General features: G+C 38.8%; 1 protein-coding gene across 21 annotated transcripts in view; it reads right to left on the minus strand.

Moving 5' to 3' along the window:
* The window catches only part of MYT1L (myelin transcription factor 1 like), a 664,471-nt gene that overhangs the window by 84,156 nt on the left and 553,174 nt on the right, over positions 1–27,141 (minus strand). For 20 of the 21 annotated variants that reach the window (XM_089686713.1, XM_089686712.1, XM_089686714.1 and 17 more), the window contains one exon: positions 22,341–23,312. The exons of the other annotated variant lie outside the window; for it this stretch is intronic. In XM_089686713.1, coding sequence (XP_089542839.1) covers positions 22,341–23,312 — 972 coding nt within the window. The remainder of the gene's footprint in view (positions 1–22,340; positions 23,313–27,141) is intronic. 21 annotated transcript variants of the gene reach the window in all.

Consider the following 27,141-nt stretch of genomic DNA (forward strand, 5'->3'; position numbering starts at 1 on the left):
CTGATCAGGAGTCAGCAGGAGCTTCCTGATCATGTGATCACTGTGGGAGCCAATTACAGTTGTCTCAGGATGGATAAGCCACTCCAACTTCCAACAATAAAGCCCACTTAAAGGGCAACTGGCAGTTGACGGGACGGGGTTAAAGACCACCCTGGGTGGCAACATTGCTACAATTTAACTGCAAAATGTACTGCATTGTTACCTTGTAACAGAAAGTGTTAAAATAATAGATCTACTGTTAGGATCAACAGAAAATAAAAATATTTTACAAGGGGGATTAAGAAACAACAAAATACTTCAGTGACACTGATAGTGTCAGACTACATCATAAATGTTTTTTTTTTCACTTATAATCCTAACAAGTACTGAACTGGACTGTGGGAATCCCTCACAATTGCCTTGTCCTCTTCCTACTATAGATTTCATTGCGGTTCAGTCATACTGGTGTCATAAGTGTCAGCTGAAAGGATTTACTAGTTTACTAAGGAGAGCACAGCAATTTACCCGAGGGGCAATAAAAGCTCAAAATGTCCTGATGAATGCACCACCATTTAAAAATTACATAGTACAGAAAAGCCTGATACCCAAGAACACCAGCTTCTATGCCCAGCGCATAGCTGGTAGAAGAAGACTATAGGAAAAGATCTAGTCCCCAGTAGATGGCTGATATAAGCAAGTATTCCTCAGCCTTGAAACTGTCAAATCCAGGTCAAAGCCCGGAGAATAGATTTTCTCATCTCTACTAACAAATGTGATTGCAGGAAACTATTCTGTTCCTGTTTTATTAATAAACATTCCGTTTTAAGAAAGATGATGGAAAGTCAATCCATTCGAGGGGGGAGGGGGATATTATTATAATTAATAACTCATCTCCATGAGTTCATATAAAATCACTGACCAACGAGAATTTGGAGCAATTTGTATTCATCTCAGACAGGGCACAGTAATTCAGACATGTGAGTGGGAAGTGGTTCATTACAATGCATGGCTCCCCTGCCGACTCAGAGCCTAGTCTCATCAGTCTTGTGGATAATAAAAAAAACAGAAGTGTTAAATTTCACAGTTCCTTTCAGGCTTCACTCTCTTCATTCTGTGCAGGTACAAAGACTTGGCTTTCTGCACATACTGCATAAAAGCACAAGGCCACCTGCACCAAGAGTGGGCTCATTAAAAACACTTTCCTTTTTCTCTACAGCATCTTCCTATCGACCTGTTAGGAAAAACAGATTTTGTGATTGTGCATTAAAAAACATCCTACTTTGTTTAGACCTCTACTAGTGATGGATTTTTATTCAGCTTCTATGTTGGATTTTGTTTGAATGGGTGTGTAATTCTATGGAAAACTATGAGGAATGGACAATGTAAAAAATGACCTGTAAAGTATATAATTACAAAAGCAAGGTATGCTCATAAGAGAAAAAATATCTGACTAGTGACATAGTCTTACATACCTGGGCCCCAGTGCAAGGTAAAGCCAGGGTTCCAGAGATTTGATCCCATATCCACTGCTCTAGACTTAACAACCCTAACCCTTATAGATGTCCTATAACTAACATGCCCAACCAATTAACGCCTGTCTCTAGAGGCGTAATGGGAAGGGACCAGTTATACATAGAGTGCTTTAAATCTTATCAATGTCTTTATTGTTTCATTCAATAGTTTCTAAATATATACAGTATATATGCATGGGAAAAACCATATTTGTTCTTTGTCAATGCAAGTTCTAATTTTTACTTAGTGATGTGTCTGCGTTCAGTTCATAGCGAAGCCAAGCAGGGCCTCGTCGTAAGACAAGTCACTTTCCTGATGAAGGGGCCCTGTGTGGCTCTGAAACATTGTCTTTGTGTTTACCATGTAACCACGAAATAAAGCTTTGGACTCATTTGAGAAATCCTTTGTGTGCTAGTGACATTTCTTTGCTTTGTCCATGGTTCCAGGCCTGTGTTCACTACAGCACCCAGCAATACCAGTAACTTTCAGGAATGTGTGCGTTGGGAATATTGCATATACGTTCAGTTCATGGCATGTTCACTGAACCTATCGTGCAATGCAAACATTTCAAACTTAAAAATAAACTCTATTTGAAGTCTACAGGGGAGATCTTAAAACAAAATTCTGGCCATTTCCAAGGTTAACATGGAAGTCAATGTCAAAAAAATTACATGTACCAATGCAAAAAAAGATAAAAGTATCATATAGAGGAGAGAAGGTTCTCCTTTTATGTGACTTTGTGGGCAACATTGGAAAAACAGAAATTCTTTAACATACAGGCTTGGAAGATACTGTATGTGGTGTTATGAAACAGTACAATTTACATAGACATCGTCAGTGACATCACATTCTCTCATCACATATTTTGCATGTTGAATTAATAATAATATTTAACTTTGTGTAAATACAGCAATGGCACACCAATCTGATTTAAGTAGTTTTGTTTGTGACACCTGATTTTTCATTCAGTGGTAATAGGCCTGAATTGAACAACTGACTTGAAAGCTATGAAAGTTCATGCTTAGAAAAAATTAAGTTGAAGCTCTCAACTTCATACAAATTGGCCACTGGCACAACAGTTTAATAGCATAGTTTGTGAACTTTTTTTCACAATGCCACATTGCATTGTCTTAAAAAGTTTAATAAAATGTCAAATCGGAGTACACAAAAAAAGCTTCAAACCCACAACCCCACATTTCCCAAACCCCCTCATTCCAGTATCCCCATGTTTGTTTGAAACTGGCTAGCTGCAGGATGGTATTGAAACACTTGAATAAGCAGCAAATTGAAAGAGCTCTGCAGTATGGGACTCTCTTCATACAGTATATCTGTTGCCGACAGCACCTTTATTGTCTGTAGCCTCTGCCTGTAGTGTATCAGCTATGAGTAAAAGCACCAGCAATTTGGGTCACACATGCATGAAGACACATATGGCCATTGCACCAAAGAGCATGGTGGGAGCAGTACCTCAAAGAGTAAAGTCAGCAGCAAAATGCATGAACTCCTTCTCAAAGCTTGAATAGCAGCCGCTTTTTTTTGGGGGGGGGTGTCACTGTTGCTCTTCCACCCTATTCCTTCTCCTCCATCACCTCAAGGCTGCCTATTAGCCATTTGTCTGGACTGCTAATGTGGCCTTTTCCTCCTTCTCCTCTATGGCAAATATTAGCCATGTTTTTCAACCTGCCAGTGATGCCTTTACCTCCTTGTCCTCCCTAGGGCCACAAACAAGCCATTTGTCTAAACTCCTAACATAGCCTTTTCCTCCTACTGTTCAAGGGATGAAAGGCAGCCATTTTTTATAGAACTGCTAATGAGCTTTTCTGTGGCCTGTGAAAAATCACAGTGGCAAGTACCCAGCCACCATTAATTCAATCAGAAGGAGGATCTTCAGTCAGCACAGGTTTTCTGCACAGAAGGCCATCCCTGAAATCCACCAGTTTAGGAGGAGAGGGAGATTGACAGCTGTGCACACAGAGCCTGCAGAAGCCCTGCCCATTCCTCCAAGCTGCCTGATGGAACATACCTCTGCTGTACTGTGCCATGACTCCTCAGCTCTCTTCTTTAGTCCATACCTGCCATGCACCACCAGCTACATAGGGCACAGAGAGTGCTTAAACTGTCAGTTTGTGTTGTAAATTATTGCAGCTGGAGAAAAGCTCTTTCATTCATAAAAGCACAAGCGGACAACAGTATGCACCCACTACTACACTTGTCAGAGACAACCTAGTGTAGTAGCTGGTGTGTTGTTGTCAGCTTGTGTTGTGGTGAATGAAAGCTCTTTTCACCAGTTGCAATCTTTCACCACACAAGCTGACAGTTTGCACTCTAAATAGCAGGAAGCAGATTTGGACTGGACAGGAGAGAAGAGAGGAAACAGCACTGCAGAATGGAGATGGGACAGGGCTCAGTGCTGGCTGTACATAGCATTTTGCTACTTAATGATCATTTGGTTCAGGGTTTACATGTACTTTAAGAGACAAACACCTAAATTAGTCCGTCTTTATGCACGTGAACAGCAGCATTTCCTAAGCTTTCCCTATGACAGCTAAGCACATTGTCAATATGACTCCTAGTAACCTTGGCTTTTAAAGGGAGGGGCTGGCCCATACCAAAGCCCCCATCATTGCTCATCCTTAGTTACCTGATCTAAGTTTAGATGCCAGGAAGTGTATTATTGGTAGTCAGTTTGCAATGGCAGCAAATGGTCACATTAGTTAAAACTGCAAGTGGGATGGGGTTTGCCATGAACCCAACCTGAATCTGAACCCAAAGAGCTCATGCCTTTTTAGAAGTACTGAAAAATAAATGTCCTTCATTGCTTCTCTCTCTCAGTGAAAACTAACTATATCCTGTGCAACAACTGTCTACTAGAGGGAATATTTACACACATGTATATAAAATACTTATGAAAGAATTTTAAATATATACAGTGAAATAATCATAAATTAAAACAATACATGTCTATTTTGTTCTGCTCTTTTGTACCGGTTTGCAATTACAACCCCTGGTCCTTTCCCAGTGACTCTGATCAAGAGATTTTCATATTCAGTGTAAACATTTTTTAAATGGATAGCAAAAAATCTGATCATACAGTGATATTTTTCAGAAACATCAGTGGCAAAATCAGTTTTAGTGGGTCACAATGTTCCCTCTTGAAATTTCCATATACTTATGTCATGGCAACAGTAGCAGTAAGTTATTGATTGAGATGTTGTGGTGAGGATATAATAGAACAAGAATTCTCATCTCTGAAGTCCCAGAGCCAATAACTGATTCACTACGTAAAAATGTAGTTGAAATACACTATACACTAAAACCTTTGTGGACACCTGAGCATCACATTGACCTATTTGGACTGCCTTCCAAATTATTGTGTTAATATGTTTCCAGTATAGGGTACTAGCAATGGTTCAGCTTATAAAGATTTTTGGAAATGTACTTTGTATGTGTTTCCAGCCTTATGAAAATATTTTTGGGGAAGGTCCTTTTCGTTTCCAGCATGGTGGTGTATATGTGCACAAAGTGAGCTCCATAAAGGCATGTTTTGTTTTGGCATGAAAGAAATTGAGAGGTTTTTACAAAGCCCTGCTCCAACCCAACCTTGGAGGTGAATTGGAATGCTGATTACGAACCAGATATTCTTGTCCATCATCAGTACCTGACATAGTTACATAGAGACATAGTTAGTCTGGTTGAAAAAAGACAAAAGTCCATCCAGTTCAACCATAAAAAAAACAACAAAACTTTATAATCCTACACCCACAGTTGATCCAGAGGAAAGCAAAAAACCCAGCAAATCATGATGCAATTTGCTCCTGTAGGGGAAAAAATTCCTTCCTGATCCCCCGAGAGGCAATCGGATATTCCCTGGATCAACTTTACCTATAAATATTAGTATCCAGTTATATTCTGTGTATCCATGAAATAATCCAGGTCTTTTTTAAAGCAATCCACTGAGCTGGCTAGAACCAACTCTTGAGGGAGTCTATTCCACATTTTCACAGCTCTTACTGTGAAGAAGCCTTTCCGTATTTGAAGATTACATTTCTTTTCCTCCAGATCTAAAGAGTGCCCCCTTGTCATCTGTGATGACCTCATGGTGAATAACTCTACACCGAGTTCACTATATGAACTGCTGAGCTGAGCTCCTCCATGCCTCTTATCAGTTTGGTTGCTCTTCTCTGCACTTTCTCCAGTTCCCCAATGTTCTTTTTGTGAATTGGTGCCCAAAATTGAACGGCATATTCCAGATGAGATCTTACTAATGATTTGTACAGGGGTAATATGATATCTCTCTCTCTGGAGTCTATACCTCTTTTATTACAAGAGAGGATTTTGCTCGCTTTAGAAACTGCAGCTTGGCATTGCATGCCATTATTAAGCTTGTGATCTACCAGAACTCCCAGATCCTTCTCCACCATTGATTCCCCCAGTTGTACCCCCCTAGTATGTATGATGCATGCATATTCTTAGCCCCCAAGTGCATAACCTTACATTTATCAACATTTAACCTCATTTGCCACATAGTTGCCCAATTAAACAGTGCATTGAGGTCGGCTTGTAAGTTGGAGACATCCTGTAAGTATGTTATTCCACTGCACAGCTTGGTGTCATCTGCAAGGACTGAAATGGTATTTTTAATCCCAGACCCTATATTGTTTATAAATATATTAAAAAGTAAGGGTCCCAACACTGAACCTTGGGGTACACCACTAACAACCCTAGACCAATCAGAATATGAATCATTAACCACTACTCTCTGAATACGATCTTTGAGCCAGTTTTCTATCCATATACATACAGATTTTTCCAAGTCTGTAGACTTTACCTTAAACATTAGCCATGTGTGGGGAACTGTGTCAAACGTTTTTGCAATATCCAAGTATACCACATCCACCCCCACCCCTCTGTCCAAGGTTTTGCTCACCTCCTCATAAAAAGAAATCAGATTTGTTAAACAATAAAAAGTGAATACTTGTGAGCTATTATGAATGAGGTATTCAGTAAGCTATTAGTAATTATCTACTTGTATGGTGTGCTAGGTTCGCTGGCACTTACACAAACCCACTTAATTGTGTTCCTATTGTTCAATTGTATAAATTAATTTATAGTGCCGCGCTCCTATTTGCAAAATCCTTAGTTATAAATGATCCCACACTTATAAATACACTAAAAGGTGCTTAAATTGATACATAAATAATATTATATCAAATTAATTACTGTGACTTGTAAATAAATAGAAATAAATTTGAATATATTATAAATTAATCAAAATCATAATCTGTGGTAATCCATATCATGTGTGATCAATCAATCAATATTAATCAAATTCATTAGTGGATGTGCAAAAATCAATATAGTGCATAATAAAAGTCTTTTATAGATATGTGCAAATGTGCAGGTGAATTCCTTATTCCCTTCTCTCCAGGTGCCGTGTGATCTCAATATGCGCTCACCTTAATATTTGCCTAAATATATTTAGGCAAATAGACTTTTAATCCTTCCAGGATTGATGGGATAGTGCTCATATACAAGATGTTCCAGGGATAATATAGATCTATTGGAATCCTCCTGTGCTCTCCTTTTTCTCCATGTGCAGCTGCTCCTGCATGAGTATTAACAAGCTCTATGAGTATCTCCCATTTCCCCTCCTGGGGACACCTCTTCCTCGTATCCTCCTTTCACCAGTATGGGGAATGTATATCAAATGAAACAAAGAAGAAAGACCATGGTGCCTTATCCTTGTATGAAAAAGTGATTTATTGCTGCCAGGTGCGGTGATACACAGCAGTATATGGCACTCTTGTGGTACAGGTCAGCAGTGGATATAACGATCAGCAGTAGATATATATAAATCTGCCTTTGCCTCTCTGTCTGCCTCTGCTTCTGCTAGAATCGCCGAGCCTCTCCGATGCAACGTTGTGACGTCAGAGCCCCTCCCCTACGCGTATCATCACAGGGTCACGTGACTTAATCAGGGGGAAAATGAGCACAGGAGGATTCCAATAGATCTATATTATCCCTGGAACATCTTGTATATGAGCACTATCCCATCAATCCTGGAAGGATTAAAAGTCTATTTGCCTAAATATATTTAGGCAAATATTAAGGTGAGCGCATATTGAGATCACACGGCACCTGGAGAGAAGGGAATAAGGAATTCACCTGCACATTTGCACATATCTATAAAAGACTTTTATTATGCACTATATTGATTTTTGCACATCCACTAATGAATTTGATTAATATTGATTGATCACACATGATATGGATTACCACAGATTATGATTTTGATTAATTTATAATAGATTTGTTAAACAACTTCTATCTCTCATGAATCCATGCTGTCTGTTGCTTAAAATATTTTTTTCCAGCAAGACCTCATCTATGTGGTCTTTTATTAAACTTCCCAACTATGGAAGATAAACTAACAGGTCTATAATTACTTTTTAAATATGGGCACCACATTGACTTTACACCCATCCAGTGGTACTATGCCAGTCATTAAATAGTCCCTAAAAATTTGAAACAATGGCTTTGAAATGACAGCTCAATTCTTTAAGGACCCGTGGGTGTATGCTTCCCTCTTACACCAGGTCTTTAGCCATGCATTGAGTTCTCTAATCTCCCCCTGTCTTTCCTGAGTTGCGCATGGCACAAGTAATATTTCAGAGAATATCACCTTGGAGGTCCTTCCCTTCAACTTGCAATCTAGTTCTTTAAATTGATTCTTAAGGAGCCTCCACCTTCCATGTATTCTGTCATTGGTTCCAACATGGACCAAGACAGCTGGGTCATGCCTAGCCTCTCACAGTAATTTATCAACCCTGTCCACCACATGCCGAACCCTGGCACCAGGGAGACAGCAAACCATTCGGTTGAGGCGATCCTGGCGACAAATTATTCTATCAGTCCTTCTGGTTATAGAATTCCCTACTACCACCATCTGTCTAGGCCTTCCTGCACTACCCTCACCATTCCTTCCAGATGGTCTGCCCTCCCGGCTGTTAGGTATAGCAGTGACATCCAGGACTGCCACCCCTGAGCTTGCCACCCCCACATCTTCGGCCAACTTGGCAAATCTCTTTGGGTGCACAAACCCAGGGCCAGCCTTCCTTTTATGTAATTCCCTAAAACTCCCTCACGTCACATGTTTTCGTTTGGCTGAATGAGCAAAAATGATCACAGTCACTCGTCAAAATCAAGTCCCCCACCCCCTTTGCAGCTATAACAGCTTCCAGAAGATTGGAGGGGGGGGTGAACTCCAAAATGTGTGCTCATAGTTTTGGATTAGAATGTTTAACAAGCTTATAGTGTTGGTCAGGTGTCCACAAATGTTTGCTCAAATAATGTATTAGTTCTGAGTCAACTGTAATCCAGTTATAATAGCCTCTTTATCATTTAGGCTCTAGCAATGTTTCCGTCTTGTTGAAGATTGTACAAAAATAACTATGTTTTCAATAACCGAGACTTACATTTACAGCACTTGAGACCATACACATCATACTGTATCATAAAAATCACACCCAATAAAAAAATAAAGATGTTCATATACATCAACATTTGAAATTAGAGGAAAGGATGTTTAATCTGAAATTTCATAGAGGGTTCTACAGTTAGAGCAGCAAAAATATGGAACCCCAGTTAGTGGTATTAGCTTAATATACTTGAGGTCTACCTCAATGAGCACTATATTTGTACAGGGTTACGTATATTCTCAGAAGACTCAAACTGACATGCACACAGACACACACACACTAAACTAGATAGTCCTGTGCCATTTCCCAACCTTATCTACTATGAAACCATGTATCTGTATTAAACCAGTATAACATGCAAAAGGGTTATTTTAATATATTGGGGTTGATTTACTAAAATTGGAGAGTGCAAAATCTGGTGCAGCTCTGCATTGAAACCATTCAGCTTCCAGGTTGTATTGTCGAAGCGTAATTGAACAAGCTGGGGTTTAAAGCTGATTGGCTACCAAGCACAGCTGTACCATATTTTGCACTCTCCAGTTTCAGTAAATCTACTCCAATATGTTGACTCCAAGTCATTATACTGAAACAATAAAGGTGACCCATGCAGACATCATCCCAAGGGCACTTTTCAATGTGGTCTATAATCATACTGCAAATACTCAATAATCAGCAAACATTGACGGTATGAAACACAGCATAAAACACTTTGCAAACTACCAAACTTTTGGAGCGGATCATTTACTGTACATGTGGAGCTTTTTATATATATTTCTGAAAACTAAAAAGACAATTTTGGAAACAAACTTATGACCAGATATAGACTGTTGTGGATAGAAACCCCCAAACACTGATAGAGAAGAATTTTGAACAATTGCATAATTATCAAGAGGAGTAGGTGTTTTTGCAGCTTTAGAAAGAATTTACCCAGGGGAAGGTATTTTAATTTAAAAAGAATCTTTTGTTGGAATTAAAGTGTTACTAAACCCAGGACCCTGCATTCACTATATCTGGTCTCCCACAGTACACAGAACATGGAATGCAATTATCTTAGTAAATATAAACTGCCAAATACCTTTTCTCATCAGCAGTTAGAGAAGTCTATCAGCGTTCAGCCAAGCACTAGCTAAAGCTTGTAGGAGGAATTTTCTTTCTGCTCTAGGAGGATGCCAAACTCCCTGACCTCTGTTTGACCAGTGCTGATTGGCCCTGTGCTGATCACATTTACTCTCCCAAGAAAAAAAACAAACCTTTCGAGCAATACACACCAAACTGAGCATGTGTAAAATGCTTACAGTTCAGTCTGTCTCCTCAGGAGATAAGAGGTGGTCACTTGAAAAAGTGGAGGAACAGAAAAGAAAGGATCAAATGGCCTTTTCACACAATGCAGAGGATTAACCCCTTAGGTTCCACAGTGAGTATAACAAGAATGCTTTACTGTATATACAGGCTGATTTTACTGTTGTGGGTTTAGTAACACTTTAATGCAGTAGCCAGTCTTAATCTACCCTTATATAAATATTATTGAACAATGCCGTGTGTATACACCTCCTCATTAATGTTTTATTAGAATGTGAGGCCCCTATATTTAAAACTCCTATTGTTATTCTTAACTGTTCACCATTTCTGTTTGGTTGATTTTTTTTTATAATTTTCTTATCTTGTGTTTGTCTGGTTTAATTGTTAAATTTGGTGTTTTTTGCTGCCTCTTTGGGTAGATGGAATTTGGGGGTTTGCCAGTGAGCTCAATGATGCGAAGATGTAAAACATGTGTTCTATGGAACGTAGCATACGCTGATGCAAAGTCTTTGGCCCTGCCTACTGACAATTGAGGAACCAGTTAACAGGTCTGGTGAGGGTTTAGAAGAGAGAGTAGGATGGCTGTCAAGGATCCTTTACCTGCCTTTTATAGGACCGACTAGGTCAGTGGCATTCTAGATGTTTCCATAAACTGCCATGTTGGAAAGAATTTTAGTTTTTCCTCTAAGTGGTATTCTTGTGATTTTTTTTTTGGTAACCACCCTGGTCTTTTCTTTTTCGCTGCGTCTACTGTCTCCTTTGGTATCTGCAAAGACTATGGAGAAAGCAATTTTTCTATCCTTGAAGGATAAAAAGTCTCCGTTTTATATAGTACATTTTGTAAGTATAAGAAGACACTTTAACCAAATGTGTTTTTTTGTACACAAATATGTATATGCTTAAAGTGACCCTAATGTTTGGATTTAATAAAAAAACAACAAACATGTCATACTTACCTGCTCTGTGCGATGGTTTTGCATAGAGAAGCCCCGTTCCTCTTCTTTTTGAGTTCCCTGCTGGCAATCCTGTATCCTCCCCCCAGTTGAGTGCCCCTAATAGCAAGCCTCTTGCTATTGGGGCACTCAAGCAGGCTCACTCCCGAGCAACACTCCTATAAATTGACATTATCCATTCACACATAGAGAGCAGCTCGGCTTGGCATCCTGCTCTCTTCTTATTGACTCACGCTGTTGTGTGAGCCAATGAGGAAAGAGAGAACTAGAAGAGCCGTGGCTCTCATGCACACCACTGGAGCTATATGAGGCTCAGGTAAGTATAAGGAGGGGGGCTACACCCAGAAGGTTTTTTACCTTAATGCATAGAAAGCATTAAGGTGCAAAACCTTCTGTCTTTAGAACCACTTTAATACATGCCTATGACACAATGACAACTGACTATAATCATATGGGAATTGCTGATTTCTTTGGTGCTGAAGGAATGAACCCTGTTTGTGAAACATGTCACCATTGTCCTGGAATTGTTTAATTACAGTCTAAATTGTTAGCAGATAAGGTCAATTACTGTACATTGTATGTTGATGTACACAAACTCCTATTTCTATTTTATTGTGTGCATCTCTTTTAGAAATAACCCTGTCAAAAGTGTAAGGTCTCAAGTGCTGAAAATGAAAGTTCCAGTCAAATATATAGAATTTGTAAAAAATAATGTCATAACCTGATGATATAATTAAAAGTAATAAAATGTAAAACATCCACTCTTAATCCATTTCTTACGTATGATTACAGTAAGTGATTACACTCCTCCCACTACAAGACAAACTATAGAACAAAATATAAGATATCCTTTTTATGATACTTTTGCCTTTCCCATTCTTGACACTATTGAATTACACTCAGTGCTGCTCTGTCCAGCAAGGAAGGGAACAAGCGAATTGCATTTAAGAAAGAAATTGCTATCGATCCTTACCTAAGACACATCATGACTTGCATCTCAAATCACTGCCACTACCTCGCCATCAAAGGATAATTAATGTGTAGTCACTGTCCCTATCTTACATCATTATCCATCCGTATACAGCTCTATTGGGGCACATTTCCTCCATCGTTACCTTTCTATTGATGCAAATCTGATAAATCATGATGCTGTTAGAGCTTTTGTAAACATGTCTAGAATTGATGACTAATGATTGCCATGGCTGTAGAAGTGTGAAAAGGCAGAAATATTATCGAAGACCTCCTGCCATTTTTCAGAAAATGATATTCTGCACAGATGGAAAGTAGTGTAGTTATCAGGCAGCAGCCTTGTTTCTAACCAAAGTTATGAAGGTCTTAGTATATACTGGAAGGTCCAGCCTACCTTTGTATGTGCAGGTTGCCATGACAGATCTGAGGAGGTTAGGTCTGAGATCCTGAACAATAGCCAGCTGAGCTTAGCTCTACTAAAGTCTTTAAGATCTCAAGTAGCAGAAAGATGTGAAGAACAAGTCAGCCTTAACAGCATTTTTTGCTATTCAGCACTGTGTTACTTTAACCGCCAATAACGCGGTCATGCAACAATGTAGCCAACTAACATTTTTGTATCATTTTTTTTCACACAAACAGAGCTTTTTTGGTGTTATTAAACCACCACTGGATTTTTTATTTTTTGCTATAAAAATGGAAAAATACCGAAAACACGTTCTTAGTTTATGTTTAAAAATTTTGCAAATAAATAATCTTTCTTCATAAATTTAGGACAAAATGTATTTTACTACATTTCTTTGGTGTATATTATTTATTGTTAACATTATAGAGTCTACAAACTATGGTATATATATTGGAAAATTGATCAGTCCTGGTGTACTGATGGCCTATTTAATTTCTTGAGGCCCTTCATAAATTTAGGACAAAATGTATTTTACTATATTTCTTTGGTAAAAATAACACAAATTGGTATATATTATTTAGTGTGAATGTTATAGTCTACAAACTATGGTATATATTGGAAAATTGATCAGTCATGATGTACTGATGGCCTATTTCATTTCTTGAGGCCTTTCATAAATTTAGGCCAAAATGTATTTTACTACATTTCTTTGGTAAAAACAACCCAAACCGGTGTACATTATTTAGTGTGAAAGTTATAGTGTCTGCAAACTATGGTATATATATTGGAAAATTGATTAGTTCTGATGTACTGATGGTCTGTTTAATTTCCTGAGGCCCTTAAAATGCAGAGACAGTAACAGTAACCCCAAATGACCCTTTTTTGGAAAGTAGACAGTGCAATGTATTTAGTAAGAGGCATGGCAAGTTTTTTGAAGTTGTATTTTTTTGGCACAATTTTTTTGGAAATTGAAAAAATTAAATAAAATGTGGGGTTTTCCACAATTATTTTTACATACTGTCACCAGTGCAGTACAACATCATTATGTGACTGGTGTAGTGGTGATCAGGGATACTGACTGGTGACAGTATGTAAAAAAAACAAACATGTATTAAGATTTTTTAAACATTTGTATCTTTTTCCTTTTTTTTTACATACTGTCATCAGAGTAATTTAGTGCCACCATAGTGACACTGTACTACTCTGAGGAGGTGATTAGGGTTTTTTTAACACTGCTAGTGCTGATAAAAGTGATCGCCTCCATGACTAAGCCCCGTGGGTAGGGCGAAATGCGTCAATGGTGTGGCCAGGACAGAGATAGACTGAGGCTGCTACCACCTTCTTGATGTACAGGATTGCTTGGTGTGCTCATAGCTCATTACTTTTGTTCTCATACTTTGCATGCAGTGTGGATGGACTTCTTACCCAGCCTGCACCCTGGTTGGAATTCACCGGACATGGCTGTACAAGCTGGATCGGGGACCCAAAGCTTTCATTAGATTCATAGTGGTGATCACTGTTATAAGCAATAATTGTCGTGAATGGCTTTCCAACAATGACAGCTTGCTTTCTGTTGACATGCTGTGTTTGGTTACAGCTAATCACATAGCACAGAGTGTCAGGTACCCTGTGGTACCTGGGCTGATCACAGCTTAACAACAGTAAGCAAGCAGTCAGGAATGGAAACTACTCATGGCTGTTTAGTTTATATTGTAATCATATGATTGCTATAATTGGTCGTAGCAATCACATGATACCCCGACCACTCACAGAAGCCGCATGCTGAGCACCATGATCTGCTGTCACGGGATCTTGCCAGTGCATGCCCCAGGGGGCATACCAGTATGAATGTGCTCAGTGACATACCAGTGCATAGCTGTGCTTGGCTGTGCCGTCCGTTCTGTGGGTGGGCAGCAAGTGGTTAAAGCAGAACTTCAGGTAAATAAATAAAAGGGAATTTAGTGATTAAAGCACATTCTATAATGCTCCTTAAATGGCCTTGGTATTATTTGCTTTTAATAGCCCCTCGGGTGCCTAAACCTCAAGGTGCCCTAACATGCTAGTTTTGACTTTTAAAGCAGTAATAAACCTAAAACAAAAAAATGTAACATATAGCAGTTTACCAATCATTAAGGTGGCTGTGTTAGTTTTCTTTTTTTGGGCTCTTTTCTGTCTGTTTCGCCTGGTGATCTGGCCAGTAACACACTTCCTGTATTATAGTTCTCCCACTCTAGAGGAAGGAGCACCTTTGGACAGCAGCATTGTCAGTCGGGGGGGGGGGGAATTCTGGATGGACTTGTTGATTTAGATACACTAACAAATTGAAGCCAAACTCCAGTTCACACTTTATAAGCAGTCACAGCAAACAGTTTTTTTCCTTTTGGGATAAAGGCAGTGGCAGAACTACCAGGGTCACAAAAGTTACATTTGTGACCAGGCCCTGGTGTTCCGCCACTGTGGGGGGGACTCAAGATGGCCAAATGGTGCTTGATTTAGGGCAGGTGTAGTGACATCTGTAAAAAAGGAATAGGGTACGTCAGCACACAGCCACTGTTGCAACAAATATCCTGCACAACATCTGTGGAGCCACATTCCAGACACTGACCTGGACAGAACATCTCTTCATCAGCTCTCCATCACCATGAGCTCAGTGTCCTACCAAGCTGATGTCTCCATTGCCAGTGCAATTTTGTTAAAGTCTGCCTATACACAGAGCGGAGTTGGTCTTCAACAATATGGATTCGGTGATGGAGACAAACTACACTGAATGGGGGGGTAATATGAAGAGGGGTAGTGGGAGCACCGGGAGGAGAAGAGAAGAGGATGATGACTGAGCCTGCACTGCACCCGAGCAATAGGAGGAGGCAAGGACAGTGTGACAGCTCCAACCAGGCCACACAGAGTCTATGGGGGTCACTGTGGTCCCCAGAGTTACCCGTCCACAGCATCCCCTTTACATCAAAGTCTGCAGGATTCCCTCTTACAGTGTAAGGACACTGATGTGAAAGGGAACTCTGATGCAAAGGGGAACTCTATACGCTCTGATGTAAAGGGGGGCTTTGGTGACCAGAGTCTACCTTACATCAGAGTTCCTCTTTACACCAGGGTCCACAGAGTTCCCTTTTAGATCAGGGTACTCTACATCATTGTCCACAGCGTTCCCCTTACATCAGACTTCTTTACATCATGGTCTGTAGCATTCCCCATTACATCAGAGTCCCCCTTTACATCAGGGTCTGCAGAGTTCTCCTTTACAGTGTAAGGGAGAACTCTGTAGATCCTGATGTAAAGGGGAACTCTGTGGACTCTGATGTAAGGGAGAACTTTGTGGACTGTGATGTAAAGGAGAACTCTGTAGTCTAATATAAGGGGAACTCTGCAGATCCTGATGTAAAGGGGAACTCTGATGTAAAGGAATGCTATAGACTATGATATAAGGGAGAACTCTGATGTAAAGGGGAATGCCGTGGACTGTGATGTAAAGGGGGAGGGGGTCAGGGGACCCCTCATGGTTTCTTGTATCGCGGCTCTGAATGTTCTAGTTATGCCTCTGGATAAAAGGTTTACATGAATAAATAAAAGCTGAGCATTGTAAGCACCCCTTTTAGTGGTGCCACATTAACTGCTACATTTGCAGGATAGCTTGAAAAACATCAGTTACTGACTGGATCACCAGGTGAAAATAAAGAAAAAAAACACCAAAAAAGAAAATCAATGCAGCCGTCACATCTGAGACTTGGTAAGCTGCAATTTATCCACCCTTACTTCCTCCTCTAACACCCTATTGAGCTAATATTACTATGTATATCTATGATGTTTGACCTTGCTGGCCAGTAGATACCTGTAGAAGGCAGAAGGAAGTTAGACATCTCTTGGCATCTATAGGAGGGGTTGATCTTTGTATATTAGCACCTTAAAGTAGAACTATAAACAATTTTTTTGGGGATTAAGTAAACGAAAATTATAACCGCTTTCAGTTTTTGTGTCCCATTGCAGAGATTTCCCTTCATGTCCTATTCTATAGCCAAACAGGAATTGAGAGGAAATCCCTGCAAATTAAGGGAATTACTTGTGGACCCCCAGGTCACCAGAAATAGTGTCCCTATCGGACGATTTCCCCTTTATTACTTTTCTGAGGACAATCCAAAATTTAGGACTTTCTTTTACTTTCACTTTCATTGATAATGTAAACACAACAAATAGAAAGGGGGAATCTCCTTAGAGGGGGGTACAGACAACAATAAAAACTGACAAGCATTCTAATCCCTTACCACTCTATCCAAAACTAAGAAAAAGTTCTGCCTTCAGTTATACTCTTTAGAAACATTACAGAAGCAACAAGTGCAATTTATTCAATGAAGTTGATTTACCTAAGGAACACAGCACGTTCACTTTTCACTTTTCGAAGGGAATTCTCACTTACCTTAGTGAATATGGTGAAAATTTCCTTTGTACGCAATATGCAATTACATGCAAGGAAATTAAAAAAACAAGATTTTTTTCCATGCACATAATTGGATAATTGAAGTTAGTTACTTCCTTAAGCTAAGGGAAAATTTCCTTGCAAAGTGAAAATTCCCTGTGCTAAGTGCACAGGAAATACCCCTTAAAATATCCTCAGCACAGTTATGAATGTATTCCTATATTCCTAATGTTATTGAGTTCTTCACAACCAGTCTAATGAGCATACAGGAGGCTGAGTAGTGGTTCAGTGATGTGAAGTTTGTTTCCCTAAATAGTTTTTCAAACTACTTAAAGTGGACCTGAACTCAAAACTGGAAGAACTGCTGTGTTACATGTAACATCTACAAAGGTTATTGAGCCCAAGTAGTACCCTGACAAAATGTACCTTTTGTATTGGATTCCTCCTGGAAAATAGCAATGTACCTCCTGGTATGTAATTTTGCCTAGGCACTGCTGTTTCTACAGCTGTTTATCTACAATGTGAGATCCAGGGCACTGTTGTCTTTCACTGCTAGTCTCAGAAGTTTTGGAATGGGATTTGGTGATGTTATTATTGTGCTGCTATTTTTCTTGGTGGAGGTATGGAAGCAAAAGGCTGCCTCTTTGAAGGGGGCTGCTTCCACACAGATACACAGTGCAGAACAAGTATAGCAAGTCCATCATGGGGAAAAATCGGTTGTGGGGAGACTACAGTCAATACTGATGACTATTACTTTGCCCTCTGCCTGCCTTTTTTTGGGCATTTAATTTCCTTTTGAAAGGAACAGTGCCAAAAAGCACTGTATGGCTGAGTGAATCACAAGTAAATGTGCACTGCAAACCTTTTGATACATAAAATAATAGTCATGTATGTATTTGGCAAACGTATATTGACACTGATTTTTTTGAACACTTTCTAAACCAAGAAACTTTGAATGTCAATACCGGCACTGGGTGACCAATTTTTTTTTGGTGGTAACAATATAAGTATGGATTTGATACAATTAACCTAGTTTTAGGGTTTAGGTTAGGATTAGTGTCTTGGGGTAGAGGTTAAAGTAAATAATAAGATTAATTTTAGATTTAGGTTTTAGAGCATAAAGATTTAAAGCGATACTAAAGGTAAAATTCTTTAAAAAAAAATAACAATGGTTTTGCACAGAGCAGCCCCAAATCCCCTCTTCTTGAGTCTCTTGTTGATGCTCATGGCTGCTCCCCGCTGCTGAGTGATTCCAAAGCAATCCACTTACTATACCCTTAAGAGCTTGCCCCTGAGCCCCACCCCCCACTTCCTCCTCACTGATTGACAGTAGTGGGAGCCAATGGCTTCCACTGCTGCCTCTAAGCCAGGGGTGGGCAACTGTGGCCCTCCAACTGTTACGAACTACAAGTCCCACCATTCTTAAGCCTCTGGGAGTCATGATTTAAACTGTCAATCTTGCAGTGCTTCATGGGACATGTAGTTCAACAGCAGCTGGAGGGCCGCAGTTGCCCACCCCTGCTCTAAGCCAAGGATGAAGGAGAGAGCCAGGAGAGCCACTGATTTCATGCACATTGCTGGATTAGGAATGGGCTCAGGTAAGTATTAGAGTGAGCTGGGGGGGAAGCTGCACACAAAATGTTTCTTACCTTCATGCATAGAATACATGAAGGTATAAAACCTTCAGCCTTTAGAACCACTTTAAGAATCAAGCAAAGTATTAGGGAATAAGGTTTGGATGAGGTTAGGAGGTAGAAAATGTCCTCAAGTTAAGTTTTAAAAAGAAGTGACATTTATTAACTGGTGATTTTTTTTTAATTGCATAAAAATGTATTTTACAAATACATGTACTAAAGAAAACTTACACAGTTTTCAATCATGCTGGACTTTATAATCAGAAAACAGTACCTTTATGCCTTATCTTAATTCACTTGTTAAAGGAAAATACAGCAAAAATACATATTAACGTTATGATTAGTTTCCTGATGGCTTTTAGTGGGTAGTACATGTACATATATTTTGTATATGAAATTTTTAATTGCACATATTTTATTTTCCTTGCTTTTATTTATATTTTTCTCTGCATTTACAAGCATGTTAGCACAAGTGACGGGTTGGGACAAGCTACTACACTGTCAGTATGCTTACAACAGTTATTTTTTTTAATGCTGCTGCAACTACTGCAGTCTTATAGTTTGACCTTAACTTTATCACTTTTGCTTGGCCTGCATATAAATTTGGAAAATATATAAATAGAAACGTGAATAGGAAAATCAATTAAATACAGGAAACAGCCATTGCAATTATCAGATATGTTTTATGATGGTTTCCATTCTTGCTTGCAGAATAGGAGGGGGCAGGTGTCCCTCCTCTGAATCAATCAGATCTACTGTATATTTATCACAAAACCTGCTGTCCATAACTTTCCTGGAGCTTGCATACTGTCTGCAAGTGTAGGTGTGAAATATTAATATTCTATGTTGAATATTTACCATATGAAAAAAGAAATAAAAGCAAGTATAAATTAAATAGTTTTCTTAGTTCTGAACACAATGAATACAGAGTATATAAACGTGTTTTACATTTCTTTTAAGGGATATATTGTAGGGTTATCTCAAAAGATATAGGATTAGCTCAAGAGTTAGTCTACTGACCAGGTTAAGCTTAAGAGGTCAGAGAATGTGGAAGGCATTTTTTAAAAACTTGTTTTTAGTGCTGGAAAACAAGCACTGGGTTGTTGGTGGCATAAGCCAACCTAAAGTCCATTAGATACCTGAATCCCTTTCGCTTGTGATTAACCAGAAAGCAAACCCTAGAAGAGCAGTCATAGAAGTATTCCGTATATATTACTAACAGTGCAGTAAGGTTTTAGATGTAATGCTCAATGAAATTTCATTGAAAAGAGACCATGTTGTATTATGTCCATCACTCACTGTAAATACTTATTTTAGTTTTTTTTTCACCTTTTTAGTGTTGAATGAATTCAGAAAAAATAATAATGTCTTGGTTAAACACGCAGTTCATAGCCAACTTACCAAGAAAGTGTACAAAAGGATCTTGAATATCATTTTTCTAAATGTTTATACTGTAACTGTTTAGTCTATGGAAGAATGAAAATTGACAAAAGGAAGTGTTGTCATCCAAATATGTTTTTATTGGAATAAAGTTGTATTTGGATCTTCTAGCAGTGGTGTAGTGCACCAAACTCTCCAAACTTTCTAAACAAAGGGCTAGTTTACTGTCCTTCAGACTTTAAGGGGGCCAGACTGTGGCCAGCGGGAGTAGAAAGTGCGCCTGTATCAGTGGGATTAATAGTGCCCCATAATTGGTTTTAGTGGGAGTAATAGTGCTCCATTGTTGGTATCAGTGGAAGAAATAGTGTCCTATTGTTGGTATCAGTGGGTTTAATAGTACCCCATTGTTGATATAAGTGGTAGGAATAGCACCCCATCATTGGTGCCAGTGGGAAAAATGGTGCCCCATCATTATTGTCAGTTGCGGATGGAATAACGCCCCAAGGGCCGAATAGAGACAAGCATAGGGCCACAACTGGCCTTACAGCCACAGTTTGGAGATCACTGGTGTAGTGTTTCAAATTAATTTTGTGTTACATTGCACTATGAGCCAAGGAGACTGTGGAGATCGCTTGGGGTATAGATGTTGCCTGCCTGGAAATCGGATCATTCATATCAACATCAATGCTTTAAGATATCAATTTCAGTGAGAAAACCCTATCGATCCAGTGTTTTTTTTCTCCACTTCCCTCAACTAACATCTCAATAAGGGTAGGAGAGCCAATATGTAGGAGAATCAAGAGTGAGATTTTTAAAAATCCCACTTTTAGATGTTTAAAATGTTAGGGAAGCTAATGGTTCTGTTAAAAATGAATGGTGTTACATCTAAAATTTAGTTTTTTTTTATCAGTGAGAAAAATAAACTCCTATTTCATTGTGCCCATTGGTGAAAAGAGCTGCTGGTTCACACATTTTGAGCATACCAACTGAACTTAGCTGGTTTACAGTTTTATTAAAAAAAGAGATTAAACATGGTAAAAGAGCTATGTTTTTCTTCTGTTCATCACCAGGATAGAAAAAAAAAGTTTTTCTATAATTAAATTGCTGACTGTATCAATTGTTCTTCCAGACTCTGAAAATATCTCATTCAAAGGGGCTAATGGGATCGTCAATTAATCTAAGAGGAATTAATTGCATATTGTTGCAAGTGATTTAGAGACACTAGATTCATTTACCTCACACACAGCAAGACACTTGAATTGGACCAGCATTCCTTCTTAGCTGCACACTACATCAAGACTCATTATAAACTCCCAGCAATAAATATAAAAAGCTGATTATTGTAATTCATCAATTATCCATCATTAGCCAGCATGACTACATATGAATGTAATGAACATCTTAATTCTTTGCAAAACTATCTTTAAACTTGCTTCATGACTTACAAATGGTGGCGCCATTTGAGAAAATCATATTCTCAATTATGTCTACCACTTCACAAAATGGCTTCTACTACTTTGTGTGTTCTGGGAGATATCCATCAAATTTACTTAACTACTAAGCTATGCAAGCAATGTTTACCTTTTGTAACTTTGACATATCCAGGGTTGTTTTAGATAAGAGGCAAACAGATTGGTTGCATCAAAAATATGGCTCGAAGTACTGGATCTGGAATAACAGCAAAGTTCTGATTCTGCCAACTTGGTAAAACCAGATTTGTTGCAAAATTAATGTCCATTAGCAACATTTTACAGAAGCTTGAACCTTTAATTTCACTCATTGAGCTGCTTAGGTGAAATTTGATTGAAAAAAAAGAAACACTGCTCATTTTTAGGGATTTCTTGTGGGACTGAGTGGTATATGGTCATTTAGTTTTAGTTTAATTTAATGTTCTATGTATGTGTGTATTTTATTTTACTTTTTTCTTGCTGTGTTTTTTTCTGTGAAAAGAAAAAAAACATAAAATAATAAAGAGTAATAAGGTGCTGTTTTTGGCACAAGAACATTTCCAGTTGAAAGGAGTTTCTCTAACGCTCCAGAGCCATACATAGTCCATTGCCCCTTAAAAAAAACATCAAAACATCTTAATTTCACTGTTCTTTTTCCTTGAAAACATTTGACATCTGAAACTATTGCTAAGAACTTTGCTTTCTCTAATATTTTAAAGCAATCCTGGGACCAGCACTAAACTTTGTCCTTCCTTGAAACAGCTCTTTTGTGAAGTAAGCAATATTCATGAGCGTTCAGCTGTTTTGGGATGTGAAAACAACACCACTACAATACTTAAGAAATGTACGCAAAAAATGTTACCTTTAGTATAACATGGCTTTTTGACATGGCCATCAGTGGACTTTGGCCGTCTGTCCTCCCCTGAGAGGTGCCTCATTGGATCATCGCAAGGTCTCATGCTGTCTCTCCTCCCAGCTTCCATGGCCATTTTGTCCCTCATTGCCTTTGCTCTCTCACTTTCCAGGGCTATGGCTTTTTCTAGCAGTGTCAGATTACCCTTTGTCATATCAAAGACTTCTTCTGACCTGTCTGAGGTGATGGAGGTAGTGTCATCATCTCTTTCGTTGCATTCGTCCTCTTTTGCACAGCTAGAAAAAGTTCTTGATCTAGGGCTCAACTGTTCTTCGAGTCTCATCAAGTTCATCATATCAGAATAATTCCTGTCTTGCATTCGGTCAGAATAGTCTTCCTCTGCTCTGGGCAATCTCATGCCCATAGTTTGCTGTTGATTTCTATCATGGGAATTAGTTTCGCTAAGTTTCCGTGCAAGGTCAAAACATTGGTTCCGTAAGCATTCTAAACTGCTCAGGCACACCTCCTCATCACTCTCCTCCACCATTTTCTCTGCATGTCCATTATTCATAGGCTTTCCTAACGTCAAATAGTTCATATTCCTTGAGTCTTCCTGGGATGTATTGTCAAGATAATTCCTATCATTGAGGTTATCGGAAAGCACTACACCGTGTCCTTGTGCCAGCAGTTTGAGGGAATCCACAGTTTCCCTAACAACATCACTGTCCAAGTCTAAACTAAGCTCTGTCTTTCGTCCCACGTTCTCATTCTTGTCACTGTCGTCCTCCAAGCTATTAGATGTATTGCTGTTCATTTCAGATTCTGTCCTGGCTCTGTACGCTGCATCCTCCGCTATTTTGCCAAGATTCAACAACGACTTGGCTACCAGTTCATCATAATTATCGTATTCATCGTTATTGTTATCATCCTTTTCTGTGTCGTGCATTATTCGAGAGCTGTGACAATCCATTGAGTGATTGTCTAAAAAGCAAACAGAGAGAGAGAGGGGTAGCTAGAACACTGAGCAACATTTCTGATTGTGCTAGTAAAAATTTAGCTTATATGACAATCCGATCACTTGCTTTAAAACATCTATATTGTTGTAACAAACATAGTTATGCTGCATTTTTATGCCATATTGCTTTGGGTTTTATTATATATGTGTAAAATATAATATATCTGCAATACAATCTCTCCATCTATTTATTTTGGGTCTATTCATACCTCTCAATCATCCATAAGAAAAGTTTTTCAGTGCTGCTTTGGTTTTGTTAAATGTGTAAGTGTTGGGAGTTTTATTATTGCTACATGCAACAGCTTTTAAGTCCATTACCTAATGTGCCATGGTGCTTGTGCTTGAGTGTTTATGGTTCCATCATTAATAATAAGCAGCAAAGCAGATGCTGCTTACAGTGTGTGAAAATGCAAAGGAAAAATGATTGGGCTATGCTAACTGGCAGTATTAGCCAAGTCAGAATAATGCCCTACTGCTTTCCACTATTCCACTGCCTTTGTGACAAATGGAAAAGTGCTTGTTTCAAAAGTGGGATCAAAGAAGTTGTTCCAGAGCTCTGAAGACATTGTCAGTACTATCCTAAATTCAAAAAGTAACAATTTCCTGTCTTATGTGGAATGAATATATATATATATATATATATATTCACAAAGGGGTTTACAGAGTAGGAAAAGAGATTAAAATCAGTGTCCCACTAAAATTTAAGCAGGTTGTGGCATTGAGTCAACAGCACTAAGAGCTATAAAGGTGGTAAGTTGGTTGAAAAGGAGAAACCAAAATGTAATCATTAGCAGTGACTATGCCATGGAGTCCAGCAACAGTGGAGGTAATGCTGGTGAGGTTGGAAATGGGCTTTGTTGTCAGAGATTTTTTAAACAGGAAATAAGGCAGTTGAGCTTAGATCCCTACTGGACCAGTATTTGGCATGCTGCACCGAATGAATGTGATGGATTATCAAACATGCATTGGAGACTGGTTGCTGAGGAGTTAATGCACATACATTGGGCATGGAGGGGTTATTATAGAGGAGACAAATAGTTTGGCTTCGTGCACTGAATAAATGTGAGGGATTATTGCACTTGTGTTGGGGACTGGCCACTGAGATGTATATGCATATGCACTGGATATCAAACAGAATCATAGACTACACAATGGGATATAATAAGAGATGTTAGCTTCACTCTGAGTGCTGAACCTCTAGCCATGTGTCTGTGCAATGCATAGGGAGGACGCAGACATTGTTCAATATACAGAAACTAGAAAATCTCCCCCGTCGTCTCTACCAAGGAAGTAGGAGGGGACAGAGATAAAATAAGTGTACAGTATAATTTGTGTGGAGGGAGTGTGTGGCTGAAGACTGAGGACTCAAGCTCAAGACCCCATTCCACTACAATGTAAATTATATTGTGGATTGCACATTTTTGAGTGTTGCTAGGGTTCCACAAACCCCGCTGTCAATCTGATATATTAGGTGTAGATCTATAGTAAGATTAACTTGCACATTTGGTTTAAGCTTCTCAATTTGGTCTAAGCTTCAATGGCTTCTGGTCACTAAGGGGATCCTTAGGGTACAGCTACAGGGTAATGAGTTATGTGAGAGGTTAAAAAAGTAGGATGTCACTGCTGATTTGATTTGGAGAATGCTAGTTGCCTGGCTTCAGCGTGTTTCAATTACTGACCTTGACCAGGCAAGCAGCAAAATTTAAATGGAGAAAAGTAAAAATAAAGAAAATTCTATATTTTTTTTTCTGGCTAATGGCACAGGAACTACTGAAGCCAAAGCATCTTTAACGTGTTATTGCATAGGGCCTGTGTTGAGCAGCACAACACAGCACAGACCCTATGCAGTCACAAGGAAAAATCAATTGCGTCCATCAGGGTGAGTTTACACCAATGTGTTGTTTTGGTAAGCACAGGGAAAATGCAAGGGAAAAAAAATGCAAATAATTGCAAAACATATATCAACGCATGTCAACAGAAGTACATTTAGCATGCGTCAAGGTACACTAAATGCAATAGATTTGGTATGAATTTAAAACAAGTAAAACTAAAACAGTTTCCCTTAGTATTCCAGTAGGAAGCCCTGTGTTAAAATCTACTTCCCTGTAAATCAATTTCTCACTCGAGTTCGTGAGAGATAAAAGAAGATGGTAGTTTATTGAATTTACCAGTACCTTTCCAGAAGCTGAAATATAAATTTGGGCTAAAACATTAATATTCTTTCAGTGTGTTATTGCAAACACTGTTTTAAAATATTACCATAACTGTATGCAATTATCATAACAAGCGAAAAAATCTTTCAACGTTACAGATTTGGTTATTGCAAGAAGTATGGACCAAAAAAATAACAGCAGCTGTTTTAGTGGATACATCTTTGTTACTCCAAATGCTGTCACTCTCTGCAGACACGAACGCAGACTTATGAATAAAAGAACTTGCCAACTAGTTCTATCTGCTAGGGGGAAAAAATTCTGCAATGCTAGTGCTGAAAATCTCTCCTCTGCATCTGTCCCTAGACTCTTATTAAACTGAGTAATGGCATTAGTGACTCCATAATTTTACTGGGTATTCAGGGAAGGTGACTGTGAACACCTGTTACTTGTTGGAAATGTATGGACAACATGCAAAAACTCTATGCCCTGGATATGTACCCATTTACCAATGATAGCATGCTAACAGCAAAAGCTGAATTCCAGGCAAACAGATAATTTAATTGATGAATGTGATATATGGGAGTTGTTTTACCTGCCAAAGGATTTGTATTCCTGTCCATCCAGTTCTGAAAATTGCACAGCTCTGTCGCACAAAACAGTCCTGTCTGTTAGGGGATTAGACCAGTTTTCCTCTGTTGCAATTAAGTAACACTTACAGGTTTTTCTCCTTCCCCAGACGGTGACTGGACAGTGAAAGGAGAAGCAGCAGACTGATGAGATCTTCTCTGGTGAATGCTAGGGATGGGTCTTAGCTGAAGAACAGGGCATGGCTTCTCACTAAGTCAGGCAGAAGTCAATGTCTTCTGTATAACCTAGGCTTATAATTCAGGGACTTCTTGGATACACAGAAATAGATTGGAGAACTATCAAAGGAAATTTCAAGCAGCAAAGGGTGCCAGCACTGTATTGATAGTTTTAACACTTTAATGTGAATGACAGGTTTGCTTTAAGTGTTTGTGTGTTCATGGTTTTGAAAGGAGTTTGAAAGGCATATGCCTACTGAATTAAACCTTTTTAAAAATAAATAAAACCCCAAATGAACAAGTCAGTGGTAGGTGCACTGAGGCTGCAAAGAGCGCTTGTGAAGAAAAAGTTTAAATCTATCATACGGTAAAGCATGTATTTATTACAAAATATTTATATATAAAAAACACCCAAATTCAGCGCTCAGTGTAACACCTAAAAAACAAAACAAAACAAAAAATCAAGAAGCATCCCACATCAAATACTCTGATATAAGATATATACAAAATAATCCAAAGAATGCTGTGCTAGCCCTTTAAATAATTTCAATTCAATTAATATGTATATAAAACCAACAATTTAGCTTTTACATACTGCACATTCACATGAGCCCTTGTCCTCAGAGCTTACAATTTAAGGTCCCTCTGTCACATGCATACCTACATGTATATATATGTTAGTACCAATTTACCTACCAGTATGTCTTTGGAGTGTGGGAGAAAATCAGGGTACCCGAAGGAAACCCTTGCAAGTACAGGGAAAACATGAAAACCCCATGACTGGGATACAAACCTGGAACCATAGTGCTGCAAGGCAGAAGTGCTGCCCTCAAGACACT

Source organism: Staurois parvus, unplaced genomic scaffold (genome assembly GCF_062004578.1).
Source record: "Staurois parvus isolate SC_StPar_1 unplaced genomic scaffold, SC_StPar_1.0 ptg000409l, whole genome shotgun sequence".
Lineage (NCBI taxonomy): Eukaryota > Metazoa > Chordata > Amphibia > Anura > Ranidae > Staurois > Staurois parvus.